General features: G+C 61.1%; 1 protein-coding gene across 1 annotated transcript; it reads right to left on the bottom strand.

The window, feature by feature from the left end:
- Nucleotides 1–1,777: 1,777 nt before the first annotated feature.
- Nucleotides 1,778–14,888, bottom strand: GRK1 (G protein-coupled receptor kinase 1; the record flags this gene model as incomplete). The annotated part of the gene is made up of 8 exons (XM_079332785.1): nt 14,431–14,888; nt 11,474–11,760; nt 9,950–10,077; nt 8,630–8,787; nt 7,583–7,666; nt 5,690–5,814; nt 4,604–4,805; nt 1,778–2,073 (listed from the first exon to the last, which is right to left on the bottom strand). Exons 1-8 carry the CDS (start codon nt 14,882–14,884, stop codon nt 1,778–1,780), a joined length of 1,734 nt encoding a protein of 577 aa, XP_079188911.1. The 5' UTR covers nt 14,885–14,888.
- Nucleotides 14,889–16,013: the final 1,125 nt, after the last annotated feature.

Below are 16,013 nucleotides of genomic sequence, written 5' to 3'. Positions count from 1 at the left end.
GGGGACATCGGGGAGGTTGGGGACACATTGGGGACATTGGGGACACTGGGGACATTGGGGACATTTGGGGACATTGGGGACATTTGGGGACATTGGGGACATTGGGGACATTGGGGACATTGGGGACATTTGGGGACATTGGGGACATTGGGGACATTGGGGACATTTGGGGACATTGGGGACATTGAGGGCATTGGGGACACTGGGGACATTTGGGGACATTGGGGACAACAGGGACATTGAGGGCATTGGGGACATTGGGGACATTTGGGGACATTTGGGGACATCGGGGTGTTGGGGGGACACGGGGGGCGTTGGGGACATTGGTGACACTGTGGGGGGGCGGTTCCCATTGGCGGTGGCACTTTGGGGACATCGGGGGGTCCCCAAATCCAGACCCCCCCTCGGAGCAGCAACAATCACGATTTATTGTACACCAAAGGGGGAGGGGAAGGGGAACCCCCCTTCTGGGGGGGGAGGGGTCCCCCCTTTTTTCGGGGGGTCCCAAAAGGTGTCCCTGGGTCACGGGGGGGGGAGGGGACATGAGGTAAATTTGGGGACCCCCCCAAGGGGTCCGTTTTGGGGGGGCTGTTGTGTCCCCCCCCAAGGTGGCACCGAGCTGAGGAGGGGGGGGAGGGGCGGGACTCCAATTTTTGGGGGTGTCTCCTTTTTTGGGGGGGGGGGCGTTGGATTTTGGGGATCCTGGGGGGATTCCGCGGTTTTGTCTCCCCCCCAAATTCCAGACACCCCCAAAAAAGGGGGGGGGACCCCAATTCTGATCCTCCTGTGGGGACACCCCAATTTTTGGAGCCCTCCCCCCACCCCGGGGCAGAATCCCCCCCATTTTTTGGGGTATCCTCCCCCCCAATCCCACTCACAGCAACCATCTCCCCAAAATTTCGGGGTGCAATCCCTCTCACACCAACCACCCCCCCAAATTTCGGGGTGCAATCCCTCTCACACCAACCACCCCCCAAAATTTCGGGGTGCAATCCCTCTCACACCAACCACCCCCCAAAATTTCGGGGTGCAATCCCTCTCACACCAACCACCCCCCCAAATTTCGGGGTGCAATCCCTCTCACACCAACAACCCCCCCCCCCCAAATTTCGGGGTGCAATCCCTCTCACACCAACCACCCCCCTCAAATTTCGGGGTGCAATCCCTCTCACACCAACCACCTCCCAAAATTTCGGGGTGCAATTCCACTCATAACAGGTGTCTCCCCCAAAATTTCGGGTTGTGATCCACTCACACCAACCGTACCCCCCAAAATTTCGGGGTGCAATCCCTCTCACACCAACAATCCCCCCCCCCCCAAATTTCGGGGTGCAATCCCTCTCACACCAACCGCACCCCCCCAAATTTCTGGCTGTAATCCCTCTCACACCAACCGCACCCCCCCAAATTTCTGGCTGTAATCCCTCTCACACCAACCACCCACCCCAAAATTTCATGGTGCAATTCCACTCATAACAGGTGTCTCCCCCAAAATTTCGGGTTGTGATCCACTCACACCAACCGTACCCCCCCAAATTTCTGGCTGTAATCCCTCTCACACCAACCGCACCCCCCCAAATTTCTGGCTGTAATCCCTCTCACACCAACCGCACCCCCCCAAATTTCTGGCTGTAATCCCTCTCACACCAACAACCCCCCCCCCAAATTTCTGGCTGTAACCCCACTCATCCACCCACCCCCCCCAAAAACCACGTTCTCATCCCTCTCACACCAACCACCCCCCGCCCCCCACAATTCCGGGGCGCGCCCCCTCCCCTCACAACAACCTACAGGTGGAGGATTTCCCCCCCGCCGCCCCCCCGGCCGCGCTGGGGTCCAGGTCGGGGGGCAGCGTCCCCGGAGCCCCCCAGACGTTGAGCTCCTCGAAGACGCCGGTCTCGATCAGCTCCTCCTGCCAGGGGATGGGCACCGTGCCCGAGGCGAAGGCGTCGCCCAGCGCCGCGTCCGCCCCGTCCAGCTCCACACCCTTCACCGTCGAGAAGGCGCCCACGTCCTCCAGGTCCTTGGCGTAAACCACGCGTGGGTCCGGCACGAACGGGGGGGGCACCAGCCCTGGGGGAGGGGGGCACCCCGTTGTTTTGGGGGTACACCGTTACTTTGGGGGTACCTCGTTATTTTGGGGGTATCCCCGTTATTCTGGGGGCACCCCCTTATTCTGGGGGCACCGCGTTGTTTTGGGGGTACCCCGTTATTTTGGGGGTTACCCCGTTACTTTGGGGACACCCCGTTAATTTAGGGGGTGCCCCGTTATTTTGGGGGTATCCCCGTTATTTTGGGGGCACCCCGTTATTCTGGGGGCACCGCGTTGTTTTGGGGGTACCCCGTTATTTTGGGGGTTACCCCGTTATTTTGGGGGTACACCGTTATTTTGGGGGTACACCGTTACTTTGGGGGCACCCCGTTATTTTGGGGGCACCCCCTTATTCTGGGGGCACCGCGTTGTTTTGGGGGTACCCCGTTATTTTAGGGGTTACCCCGTTTTTTTGGGGGTATCCCCGTTTTTTTGGGGGTACCCCGTTATTTTAGGGGTTACCCCGTTATTCTGGGGGCACTCCGTTATTTAGGGGTTACCCCGTTTTTTTGGGTTACCCCGTTTTTTTGGGGGTGCCCCGTTTTTTTGGGGGTGCCTCGTTTTTTTGGGGGTACCTCGTTATTTTGGGGGTTATGGCAGGGAGGTCTGGGAACCCCTCGGTATATCCCAGTACAGCCCAGTATAGCCCAGTACAGCCCAGTATATCCCAGTATAACCCAGTATAGCCCAGTATAACCCAGTATAACCCAGTATAACCCAGTATAGCCCAGTATAACCCAGTATAACCCAGTATAACCCAGTATAGCCCAGTATAGCCCAGTATAACCCAGTATAACCCAGTATAGCCCAGTATAGCCCAGTATAGCCCAGTATAACCCAGTAACCACAGGAACATCCAGGAGCCAAAGGAGACTCCGAAATCCAATGGAGACCCCAAAACCCAACGAAGACCCCAACTCTTGACCACCCAAAACCCAACAAAAACCCCAAAACCCAACAGAAACTCCAACTCTTGACCACCCAATGAAGACCCCAAAACCCAACAGAAACTCCAACTCTTGACCACCCAATGAAGACCCCAAAACCCAACAGAAACTCCAACTCTTGACCACCCAATGAAGACCCCAAAACCCAACAGAAACTCCAACTCTTGACCACCCAACACCCAACGAAGACCCCAACTCTTGACCACCCAACACCCAATGGAGACCCCAACTCTTGACCACCCAACACCCAATGGAGACCCCAACTCTTGACCACCCAACTCCCAACGAAGACCCCAACTCTTGACCACCCAACACCCAACGAAGACCCCAACTCTTGACCACCCAACTCCCAACGAAGACCCCAACTCTTGACCACCCAACACCCAATGGAGACCCCAACTCTTGACCACCCAACACCCAACGGAGACCCCAACTCTTGACCACCCAACTCCCAACAAAGACCCCAACTCTTGACCACCCAACTCCCAACGGAGACCCCAACTCTTGACCACCCAACACCCAATGGAGACCCCAACTCTTGACCACCCAACTCCCAACGAAGACCCCAACTCTTGACCACCCAACTCCCAACGAAGACCCCAACTCTTGACCACCCAACACCCAATGGAGACCCCAACTCTTGACCACCCAACACCCAACTAAGACCCCAACTCTTGACCACCCAACTCCCAACAAAGACCCCAACTCTTGACCACCCAACTCCCAACGAAGACCCCAACTCTTGACCACCCAACACCCAACGAAGACCCCAACTCTTGACCACCCAACTCCCAACGAAGACCCCAACTCTTGACCACCCAACACCCAATGGAGACCCCAACTCTTGACCACCCAACACCCAATGGAGACCCCAACTCTTGACCACCCAACACCCAACGGAGACCCCAACTCTTGACCACCCAACTCCCAACAAAGACCCCAACTCTTGACCACCCAACTCCTAACGAAGACCCCAACTCTTGACCACCCAACACCCAATGGAGACCCCAACTCTTGACCACCCAACTCCCAACAAAGACCCCAACTCTTGACCACCCAACACCCAACAAAGACCCCAACTCTTGACCACCCAACTCCCAACGAAGACCCCAACTCTTGACCACCCAACACCCAATGAAGACCCCAACTCTTGACCACCCAACTCCCAACAAAGACCCCCAACTCTTGACCACCCAACACCCAATGGAGACCCCAACTCTTGACCACCCAACACCCAACGGAGACCCCAACTCTTGACCACCCAACTCCCAACAAAGACCCCAACTCTTGACCACCCAACTCCTAACGAAGACCCCAACTCTTGACCACCCAACACCCAATGGAGACCCCAACTCTTGACCACCCAACTCCCAACAAAGACCCCAACTCTTGACCACCCAACACCCAACGAAGACCCCAACTCTTGACCACCCAACTCCCAACGAAGACCCCAACTCTTGACCACCCAACACCCAATGGAGACCCCAACTCTTGACCACCCAACACCCAACAAAGACCCCAACTCCTGACCACCCCGCCCCCCTCGTCCCCCCGCGGGCCTTACCGGCCTCCAGGCGCCCCCAGTTGATGCCCTTGAAGAAGGGCTGTGCTTTGAGCTGGGCGCAGTCGCCGCCGCGGAAGCCCAGCCGGCTCTGGGGGTCCTTGGCCAGCAGCCCCTCGCAGGCGTCGCGCGCCGCCGCGCTGAACTTGCCCGAGTAGGACACGGGGTCGTGCAGGATGCGCCGCGTCACCTCCTTGTTCTCCACCTGCCCAAAGCCGGGGGGTCCTTGGGGGGGATTTGGGGGGGGTCTGGGGCTCTTGTTGGAGGTTCTTGGGGGAGTTCTCAGCGTCCTGGGAGCATTTCTTGGAGGTTTTGGGGGGTTCTGAGGGTCCTTGGGGAGGTTCTGGGGGGGGGGGTTCTGAAGATCTTGGGAAGTTTCTTTGGGGGGTTTATTGGAAATTTTGGTGTTTCTGGAGGTCTTGGGAGGGCTCTTGGAGGTCTTTGGGGGAGTTCTGGGGGTCCTTGGGGTTCCACTCGAGGTTCTTGGGGGGATTCTGATGATATTTGGGGGGGTGTTTGAGGTTTTTGGGAGGGTTATGAGGGTCCTGGGGGAGGGTTCTTTGGGGGTTTATCGGAAATTTTGGTGTTTCTGGAGGTCTTGGGGGTTTTCTTGGAGTTTTTTGGAGGGTTCTGGAGATCCTTGGAGTCCCACTGGAGATTTTTGGAGGGTTTTGGGAGTCCTGGGAGGGTTTCTTTGTGGTTTTGGGGATTTCTTTGGGGGTTTATCAGAAATTTTGGTGTTTCTGGAGGTCTAGTTTTTTGGGGGGTTCTGGGGATCCTTGGAGTCCCACTGGAGATTTTTGGGGGGTTCTGGGAGTGTTTCTTTGAGGTTTTGGGGATTTCTCTGGGGAGTTTATTTAAATTTTTGGTGTTTCTGACGGCCTTGAGGGGGCTCCTGGAGGTTCTTGGGATTTTCTCAGGGTCCTGGGGGGGGGAGGTTTGGGAGCCCTTGGATGAATTTTGGGGAGCTCCTGGTGGTCCTTGGGAGGTTTTTGGGAGCCCTGAGACGTTCCTGGGGGTGTTCCTGGGGGTTCCCATGGTTACTGGGATGCACTGGGATGCACTGGGGGTTACTGGGGTGGGGGTCACCTTCTCCCCCCGCCGGCGGAAGGGACCCTTGGCCTCCAGCATCTCGTAAACCGTCACCCCCAGCGTGAAATAATCGACGGAGAAATCGTAATCCTCGTTCTTGAGCAGCTCGGGGGCCATGAACCCTGCGGGGACAGTGAGGGGACACTGAGGGGACAATGAGGGGACAGTGAGGGGACAGTGAGGGGACAGGACAGGGGAGAGTGAGGGGACACTGAGGGGACAATGAGGGGACAGGACAGGGGAGAGTGAGGGGACAGTGAGGGGACAGTGAGGGGACAGGACAGAGGACAGTGAGGGGACAATGAGGGGACAGGACAGGGGATAGTGAGGGGACACTGAGGGGACAATGAGGGGACAGGACAGAGGACAGTGAGGGGACAATGAGGGGACAGTGAGGGGACAATGAGGGGACAGTGAGGGGACAGGGCAGGGGACACTGAGGGGACAGTGAGGGGACAGGACAGGGGACAGTGAGGGGACAGTGAGGGGACAGGGCAGGGGACAGTGAGGGGACAGGACAGGGGACAGTGAGGGGACAGTGAGGGGACAACGAGGGGACAATGAGGGGACAGGACAGGGGACAGTGAGGGGACACTGAGGGGACAATGAGGGGACAGGACAGGGGACAGTGAGGGGACAGTGAGGGGACAATGAGGGGACTGTGAGGGGACAGGACAGGGGACAGTGAGGGGACAGTGAGGGGACAGGACAGGGGACAGGGACAGTGAGGGGACAGGGATAGGGACAGTGAGGGGACAGGGACAGGGATAGGGACACTGAGGGGACAGTGAGGGGACAGTGAGGGGACAATGAGGGGACAGGACAGGGGACAGTGAGGGGACAATGAGGGGACAGGACAGGGGATAGTGAGGGGACAGTGAGGGGACAGTGAGGGGACAGGACAGGGGACAGTGAGGGGACAATGAGGGGACACTGAGGGGACAGGACAGGGGACAGTGAGGGGACAGGACGGGACAGTGAGGGGACAGTGAGGGGACAATGAGGGGACAGTGAGGGGACAGGACAGGGGACAGTGAGGGGACAGGGCAGGGGACACTGAGGGGACAGTGAGGGGACAGGACAGGGGACAGTGAGGGGACTGTGAGGGGACAGGGCAGGGGACACTGAGGGGACAGTGAGGGGACAGGACAGGGGACAGTGAGGGGACAGTGAGGGGACAGGACAGGGACAGTGAGGGGACAGGACAGGGACAGTGAGGGGACAGTGAGGGAACAGGGACAGTGAGGGGACAGTGAGGGGACAGGACAGGGACAGTGAGGGGACACTGAGGGAACAGGGACAGTGAGGGGACAGGGACAGGGACAGTGAGGGGACAGGGATAGGACAAGGGACAGAGAGGGGACATCTGGAGGGGACAGGGGACATCCAGGGGACAGGAGACAGTGAGGGGACAGGGACAGAAGACATTGAGGGGGACAAGAGGACATTGGGGGTGACCCAGGTGACATGGAGGTGACTCAAGTGACACAGGGAAGAACACAGGTGACACTGGGGACACTCAGGTGACACAGGGGGGACACAGATATCGGGAGGAGGGGACTCGGGTGATTGACGGGGCTTCCCTTGTCCTCACTACACCCAGTGCCCCCCCAATGTCCCCGTGTGTCCCCAGTGTCCCCAATGTCCCCCCAATGTCCCCAGTGTCCCCAGTGTCCCCCCAGTGACCCCCCAGTGTCCCCAGTGCCCCCAGTGTCCCCCCGCAGTGCCCCCAGTGTCCCCAGTGTCCCCCCAGTGTCCCCAATGTCCCCAGTGCCCCCAGTGTCCCCCCAGTGTCCCCAGTGTCCCCCCAATGTCCCCAGTGTCCCCAGTGTCCCCAGTGTCCCCCCAGTGTCCCCAGTGTCCCCAGTGTCCCAGTGTCCCTGTCCCCACCTGGGGTCCCGGCGTAGCCGCGCGTTTTGTCCTCTCCGTCCTTGAGCTCCACGGCCAAGCCCATGTCGGACAGGCGGACGTGGCCTGGGCACCAGTGACCACCAGTGACCACCAGTGACAAGTGTCCCCAATGTCCCCATGGTGTCCCCTGTGTCCCCCATGTCCCCAATGTCCTCATGGTGTCCCCAGTGTCCCCAGTGTCCCCATGGTGTCCCCACAGCCACTGTGCTGGTGCCACACACGTTGATTTTGTCCCCACCATGACCCCAATGCCCCACAATGTCCCCAATGTCCCCAATGTCCCCAGTGTCCTCAATCCCTGCATGTCCCCAATGTCCCAAATCCCCCCCAAACGTTCCCATTGTCCCCCTGCTGTCCCCAATGTCCCCAAGTTTCCCCAATGTCCCCAGTGTCCCCAATGTCCCCAATCCCCCCATGTCCCCATGTCCCTGTCTCCCCAATATCCCCCAATGTTCCCAGTATCCCCAATCCCCCCATGTCCCCATATATCCCCCATGTCCCCATGTCCCCTGTCCCCAATCTCCCCATATCCCCATGTCCCCGTGTCCCAATGTCCCCACTGTCCCCACGTCCCCAATGTCCCCACTGTCCCCAATGCCCCCTGTGTCCCCAGTGTCCCAATCCCCCCATGTCCACAATGTCCCCAATGTCCCCGTGTCCCCAATGTCCCCAATCCCCCCAGTGTCCCCAATATCCCCCCATGTCCCCAGTGTCCCCAATGTCCCCGTGTCCCCATGTCCCCATGTCTCTGTGTCCCCAATATCCCCCCATGTCCCCAGTGCCCCCAATGCCCCCATGTCCCCAATGTCCCCAATCCCCCCAGTGTCCCCAATATCCCCCCATGTCCCCAGTGTCCCCAGTGTCCCCAATGTCCCCAATCCCCCCAGTGTCCCCAATGCCCCCATGTTCCCAATGTCCCCAATCCCCCCAATGTCCCCAATGTCCCCAATCCCCCCAATGTCCCCAATGTCCCCAATGTCCCCAGTATCCCCCCCTGTCCCCAGTCCCCCGTGTCCCCGCTGTCACCAGCGTCATCCAGCAGCACGTTCTCTGGTTTCAGGTCCCGGTAGACGATGCGGTGCTGGTGCAGGTGCTCCAGCCCCAGCAGGATCTGCGCCGTGTAGAAAACCGCCCGCGGCTCCGCGAACCCGGGGTTCTCCTCGTCCACGTTGTAGATGTGGTACCTGGGGACATGGGGGACATGGGGACGTGGGGGACATTGGGGACATCGGGAACATTGGGGGACATTGGGGACATGGGGGACATGGGGGACATGGGGGACATGGGGACATGGGGGACATTGGGGACATTGGGGACATTCGGGGACATTGGGGACATTCGGGGACATTGGGGACATGGAGGACATTGGGGACATCGGGAACATTGGGGGACATTGGGGACATGGGGGACATGGGGGACATGGGGACATGGGGGACATGGGGACATGGGGACATGGGGGACATGGGGGACATGGGGGACATGGGGACATGGGGACATGGGGGACATGGGGGACATGGGGGACATGGGGGACATGGGGGACATGGGGACGTGGGGGACATTGGGGACATTGGGGGACATGGGGGACATGGGGGACATGGGGGACATGGGGACGTGGGGGACATTGGGGACATTGGGGACATGGGGGACATGGGGGACATTGGGGGACATGGGGGGCATTGGGGACATGGGGGACATGGGGGACATTGGGGGACATGGGGGACATTGGGGACATGGGGGACATGGGGGACATCGGGGGACATTGGGGGGATTGGGGACATTGGGGGACATTGGGGGACATTGGGGGACATCGGGGACATGGGGGACATGGGGGACATGGGGGACATGGGGGACATGGGGGACATTGGGGGACATTGGGGGACATTGGGGACATTGGGGACATGGGGGACATGGGGGACATTGGGGACATGGGGGACATTGGGGACATCGGGGGACATTGGGGGGATTGGGGACATTGGGGACATTGGGGACATGGGGGACATTGGGGACATCAGGGACATCGGGGACATCGGGGACATTGGGGCAAGTGGGGACACTGGGGGATACTGAGGACATGGGGACATGAGGACATTGGGGACATGGGGGATATCGGGGACATTGGGGACAGTGGGGACATTGGGGGGATTGGGGACACTGGTGACAGCAGGAGGACACTGGGGACATTGGGGACATCAGGGACATCAGGAACATTGAGGACATTGGGGTAATTTGGAGACATTTGGGGACATTGGGGACAGAGAGGACATTGGGGACATCCAGGGGATGTCACCCCAGTGTCCCCAGTGTCCCCAGTGTCCCCAGTGTCCCCAGTGTCCCCAGTGCTGGTACCGCAGGTCGCCGCCGTTCATGATGGTCATGACGAGGCAGAGGTCGGTCTTGGTCTGGAAGGCGCAGGCCAGCGAGACGATGAAGCGGCTGTGGACGCGCGCCAGGATCCGCTTCTCCACCAGCGCCGCCTGGGACACCAGGGACACATTGGGGACACATTGGGGACACATTGGGGACATGGGATGGCACCACCAGGGATAGGGACAGGATGAAGCGGCTGTGGACACGCGCCAGGATCTGCTTCTCCACCAGCGCCGCCTGTGACACCAGGGACACATTGGGGACACCAGGGACACCAGGGGACACCGTGGGGACACACTGGGGACATGGGATGGCACCACCAGGGATAGGGACAGGATGAAGCGGCTGTGGACACGCGCCAGGATCCGCTTCTCCACCAGCGCCGCCTGGGACACCAGGGACACATTGGGGACACCAGGGGACACATTGGGGACACCGTGGAGACACATTGGGGACACCAGGGACACATTGGGGACACATTGGGGACACCAGGGGACACCGTGGGGACACCAGGGGACACTGTGGGGACATGGGATGGCACCACCAGGGATAGGGACAGGGACAGGGACATGGACATGCAGCTGGCACACGCCAAGGGACAGCCACAGGGACAGAGGGACATCTGAGGGGACAGAGGGACACCCACGAGCACAGCAGCACCACTGAGGGGACAAAGGGACACCTCTGGGGACACCCTGCGGACAACCTGGGGACACCCTGGGGACACCCTGGGGACACCCTGGGTTCACAGGGACACCCTGGCGACACCCTGGGGACACTCTGGGGACACCCTGGGGACACCCTGGGGACACCCTGGGGACACTCTGGGGACACCCTGGGGACACTCTGGGGACACCCTGGGGACACCCTGGGGACACCCTGGGGACACCCTGGGTTCACAGGGACACCCTGGGGACACTCTGGGGACACCCTGGGGACACCCTGGGGACATTCTAGGGACACCCTGGGGACACTCTGGGGACACCCTGGGGACACTCTGGGGACACCCTGGGGACACCCTGGGGACACTCTGGGGACACCCTGGGGACACTCTGGGGACACTCTGGGGACACCCTGGGGACACCCTGGGGACACTCTGGGGACACCCTGGGACACCCTGGGGACACTCTGGGGACACCCTGGGGACACCCTGGGGACACATTGGGGACACTCTGGGGACACCCAGGGGACACCCTGGGGACACCCTGGGGACACCCTGGGTTCACAGGGACACTCTGGGGACACCCTGGGGACACCCTGGGGACACCCTGGGTTCACAGGGACACCCTGGGGACACTCTGGGGACACCCTGGGGACACCCTGGGGACACTCTGGGGACACCCTGGGTTCACAGGGACACCCTGGGGACACCCTGGGGACACTCTGGGGACACCCTGGGTTCACAGGGACACCCAGGGGACACCCAGGGGACACCCAGGGGACACCCAGGGGACACCCAGGGGACACCCAGGGGACACCCTGGGGTCGCTGGGCGCAGCTCACCTCGTATCCGTTGCGCTTCTTGAGGCGTTTCTTGTTGAGGCGCTTGTTGGCGTACATCTTGCCGGTGGCGCGGCGCTGGCAGGCGCAGACCTCGCCGAAGCCGCCCTTGCCCAGCACGCGGAACTCCACGAAGGCGTCGGCGCCCACGGCCTGGCCCTCGAGCCACTTGAACTGCACGAAGCGGCCGAACTCGGGCGAGGCGCGGTACGGCGCCCAGGCCGCCGCCTCCAGGTGCGCCAGCAGCTCCCGGCGCGCCGGCGCGAAGGCGTCGCTGGGGGGAGGGGAGCCTGCGGGAGGGGAGGGGTGTCATGGCCGCCGGTGGGGTGGCATGGCCGCCATTAGGGTGGCATGGCTGCTGACATTATCATGGCCACCATTGGGGTGTCATGGCTGCCATTGGGGTGTCATGGCTGCCATTAGAGTGTCATGGCCACCATTGGGGTGTCATGGCTGCTGTCATTATCATGGCTGCCATTGGGGTGTCATGGCCGCCATTGGGGTGTCATGGCCGCCGTTGGGGTGTCATGGCTGCCGTTGGGGTGTCATGGCTGCCGTTGGGGTGTCATGGCCACCATTAGAGTGTCATGGCTGCCATTGGGGTGTCATGGCTGCCGTTGGGGTGTCATGGCCTCCATTGGGGTGTCATGGCTGCCATTGGGGTGTCATGGCCGCCATTAGAGTGTCATGGCTGCCGTTGGGGTGTCATGGCTGCCGTTGGGGTGTCATGGCCGCCATTGGGGTGTCATGGCTGCCATTGGGGTGTCATGGCCGCCATTAGGGTGTCATGGCTGCCATTGGGGTGTCATGGCCGCCGGTGGGGTGGCATGGCTGCCGTTGGGGTGTCATGGCTGCCATTGGGGTGTCATGGCCGCCATTGGGGTGTCATGGCCGCCATTAGAATGTCATGGCCGCCATTGGGGTGTCATGGCCGCCATTGGGGTGTCATGGCCACCGGTGGGGTGTCATGGCTGCCATTGGGGTGTCATGGCCACCGGTGGGGTGTCATGGCTGCCATTAGGGTGTCATGGCCGCCATTGGGGTGTCATGGCCGCTGTTGGGGTGTCATGGCCGCCATTGGGGTGTCATGGCCACTGTTGGGGTGTCATGGCTGCCATTGGGGTGTCATGGCCGTCATTGGGGTGTCATGGCTGCTGACATTATAATGGCCGCCATTGGGGTGTCATGGCCGCCATTGGGGTGTCATGGCCGCCGGTGGGGTGGCATGGCCGCCATTGGGGTGTCATGGCCGCCATTGGGGTGTCATGGCTGCTGTTGGGGTGTCATGGCCGCCAGTGGGGTGGCATGGCTGCCAAAGGGATCAGGGACACCATTGGGGTGTCATGGCTGCCATTGGGGTGTCATGGCCGCCATTAGGGTGTCATGGCTGCAGTTGGGGTGGCATGGCCGCCATTAGAGTGTCATGGCTGCCATTAGGGTGTCATGGCTGCCAATACCATCATGGCTGCCATTAGGGTGTCATGGCTGCTGACATTATCATGGCCACCATTGGGGTGTCATGGCTGCTGTTGGGGTGTCATGGCCGCCATTGGGGTGTCATGGCCGCCATTGGGGTGTCATGGCCGCCATTGGGGTGTCATGGCCGCCATTGGGGTGTCACGGCCGCCATTGGGGTGTCATGGCCGCCATTGGGGTGTCATGGCTGCCATTAGGGTGTCATGGCTGCCATTGGGGTGTCATGGCCGCCATTGGGGTGTCATGGCTGCCATTGGGGTGTCATGGCTGCCATTGGGGCATCATGTCCGCCATGTTGGTGTCATGTCCGCCATATTTGTGGCAAATCCCCCATATTGATTGCTGTGTCAGCCATATTGGAGCCGTGTCAGCCATGTTGGTGTCATGTCCACCATATTGGAGCTGTGTCAGTGTCACATCCGCCATATTGGATTTGTGTCAGCCATGTCAGCCGCCATATTGGAGCCGTGTCAGCCATGTTGGTGTCATGTCCACCATATTGGAGCTGTGTCAGCCATGTTGGTGTCATGTCCACCATATTAGAGCTGTGTCATCCATGTCACCCCACGGCTCCCATATTGAAGCTGTGCCAGCCCTGTCAGTGTCACAGCCGCCATATTGGAGCCATGTCAGTGTCACAGCCGCCATATTGGAGCCCTGTCAGTGTCACAGCTGCCATATTGGATCTGTGTCAGCCATGTCAGTGTCATGTCCGCCATATTGTAGCCGTGTCAGCCATGTCAGCCGCCATATTGGCGCCATGTCTGTCATGTCAGTGTCACAGCCGCCATATCGGAGCTGTGTCAGTGTCACAGCCGCCATATTGGAGCTGTGTCAGCCATGTCAATGTCCCAGCTGCCATATTGGAGCTGTGTCATCCATGTCAGTGTCCCAGCCGCCATATTGGAGCTGTGTCAGCCATGTCAGTGTCACATCTGCCATATTGGATCTGTGTCAGCCATGTCAGCCGCCATATTGGATAAGTGTCAGTGTCACAGCCGCCATATTGGATCTGTGTCAGTGTCACAGCCGCCATATTGGATCTGTGTCAGCCATGTCAGTGTCACAGCCGCCATATTGGAGCTGTGTCAGCCATGTCAGCCGCCATATTGGATAAGTGTCAGTGTCACAGCCGCCATATTGGAGCTATGTCAGCCACGTCAATGTCATGTCCGCCATATTGAAGCTGTGCCAGTGTCACAGCCGCCATATTGGATCTGTGTCAGCCATGTCAGCCGCCATATTGGCGCCATGTCTGTCATGTCAGTGTCACAGCCGCCATATTGGATCTGTGTCAGCCATGTCAGCCGCCATATTGGAGCCATGTCAGCCATGTTGGTGTCATGTCCGCCATATTGGATCTGTGTCAGCCATGTCAGCCGCCATATTGGAACTGTGTCAGCCATGTCAGCCGCCATATTGGCGCCATGTCAACCATGTCAGTGCCACATCCTCCATCTTGCCGCCCACCCCCTCCCCCTCACCTGCGGGCGGGGCCGTGGCCGCCGCGCTGAGGAACCCGCAGTGCTCGGCCCCTCCCGGCGTGAAGAACCGGCTGCGCAGCCGCTTGGCCGAGCCCTCCCTGTCGGCGTCCTCGCTCTGCTCGTAGGCCTCGATGGCGGCCCACAGCGCCCCCGCGGCGGCGAACTGCGGCGCCCCCTCCAGGAAGCGGCGGAAGAGCAGCTTGCCGATGGGCTGCTCCACGCACTGCCAGCGGAACGAGCCCTCCCGCTCGCCCTCCTGCCCGCGGCCGGCCGGCGCCGCGGGACCCCCGTTCTGGGCGGCGCCGGCCAGCTGGGCGCGCAGGGCCTCGCACTGCGAGATGTGCGGCAGGCGCAGCCGCGCCTTGGAGCGCCGGTCGCGGCCGCCGGCCGGGCCCCCGCGCGCCGACACATAGGCCGAGTTGGCCACCACGGTCTCCAGGCCGCCGATGTCCATGGCTGGGGGGTGGGGGGTACCTGGGGAAAGAGGGGGGATGCTGGGGGGGTCACTGGGGGGACTGGGTGGTGCTGGAGGGATTGTGTCATTTTGGGGTGGGGGTGGGTCTGGGGGTCCTGGGGGTCCCTGCTGTGACATGGGGGGGTCCAGGGATTCCCTCGTGTGACATGGGGGGGTCCTGGGGGTCCCTGCTGTGACACTTGGGGGGTCCTGGGGGTCCCTTGTGTGACATGGGGAGGTCCTGGGGGTCCCTGCTGTGACACTTGGGGGGTCCAGGGATTCCCTCGTGTGACACAGGGGTGTTCCTGGGGGTCCCTTGTGTGACACTTGGGGGGTCCTGGGGGTCCCTCGTGTGACATGGGGGGATCCTGGGGGTCCCTGCTGTGACACTTGGGGGGTCCTGGGATTCCCTCGTGTGACATTTGGGGGGTTTTTGGGGGATCCTTGGTGTGACACACAGGGGGGCTGGGGGGCTCTGGGGGATTGGGGTGTCCCTGCTGTGACACATGGGGGGTCCTGGGGGTCCCTCGTGTGACACAGGGGTGTTCCTAGGGGTCCCTGCTGTGACACAGGGGTGTTCCTGGGGGTCCCTGCTGTGACACTTGGGGGGGTCCTCGGATTCCCTCGTGTGACATTTGTGGGGTCTGGGGGGTCCTGGGGGTCCCTCGTGTGATATTTGGGGGGTCCTGGGGGTCCCTCGTGCGCTGCACGCGGACGTGGCCACGCCCCCGCCGCCCCCGCCCTTGGATTAACCCCCCGAGGGGGGACGGGGGGGGTTGGGGTCTCTTAAAGGGCCCGCGCTATAATTAGCATAAGCGGCTCAGCGCGTGCCTAAGCCGCTTTCCCTCGCACGAGAGCCCCCCCGACCCCCCCCCGAAATCGGGGTATCCCGACAGGCCCCGGGGCCGCGGGGCGGGATGGGAGCGGGGTCAGCCCCCAAGCAAATATAAATGGGACGCAAAGGATTCTGGGAGAGACCACCCACCCCCCGCACCCCCCTCCCCTCCCCCCCCCCATGGGGTGGATCCGATGGAGGGGGGAGGGACCATCCTCCCCCTCCCCGTGGGACCCCTCCCCTAAATCCACCGGCCCCTCCTCCTTGGGGACCCCACCCCTAAATCACTGACCC

The sequence above is a fragment of the Erithacus rubecula genome (assembly GCF_903797595.1).
Source record: "Erithacus rubecula genome assembly, contig: scaffold_524_arrow_ctg1, whole genome shotgun sequence".
Classification (NCBI taxonomy): Eukaryota; Metazoa; Chordata; class Aves; order Passeriformes; family Muscicapidae; genus Erithacus; species Erithacus rubecula.
Note: the sequence above shows the minus strand (reverse complement) of the source record. Positions and strands in the feature narration are given on the sequence as shown.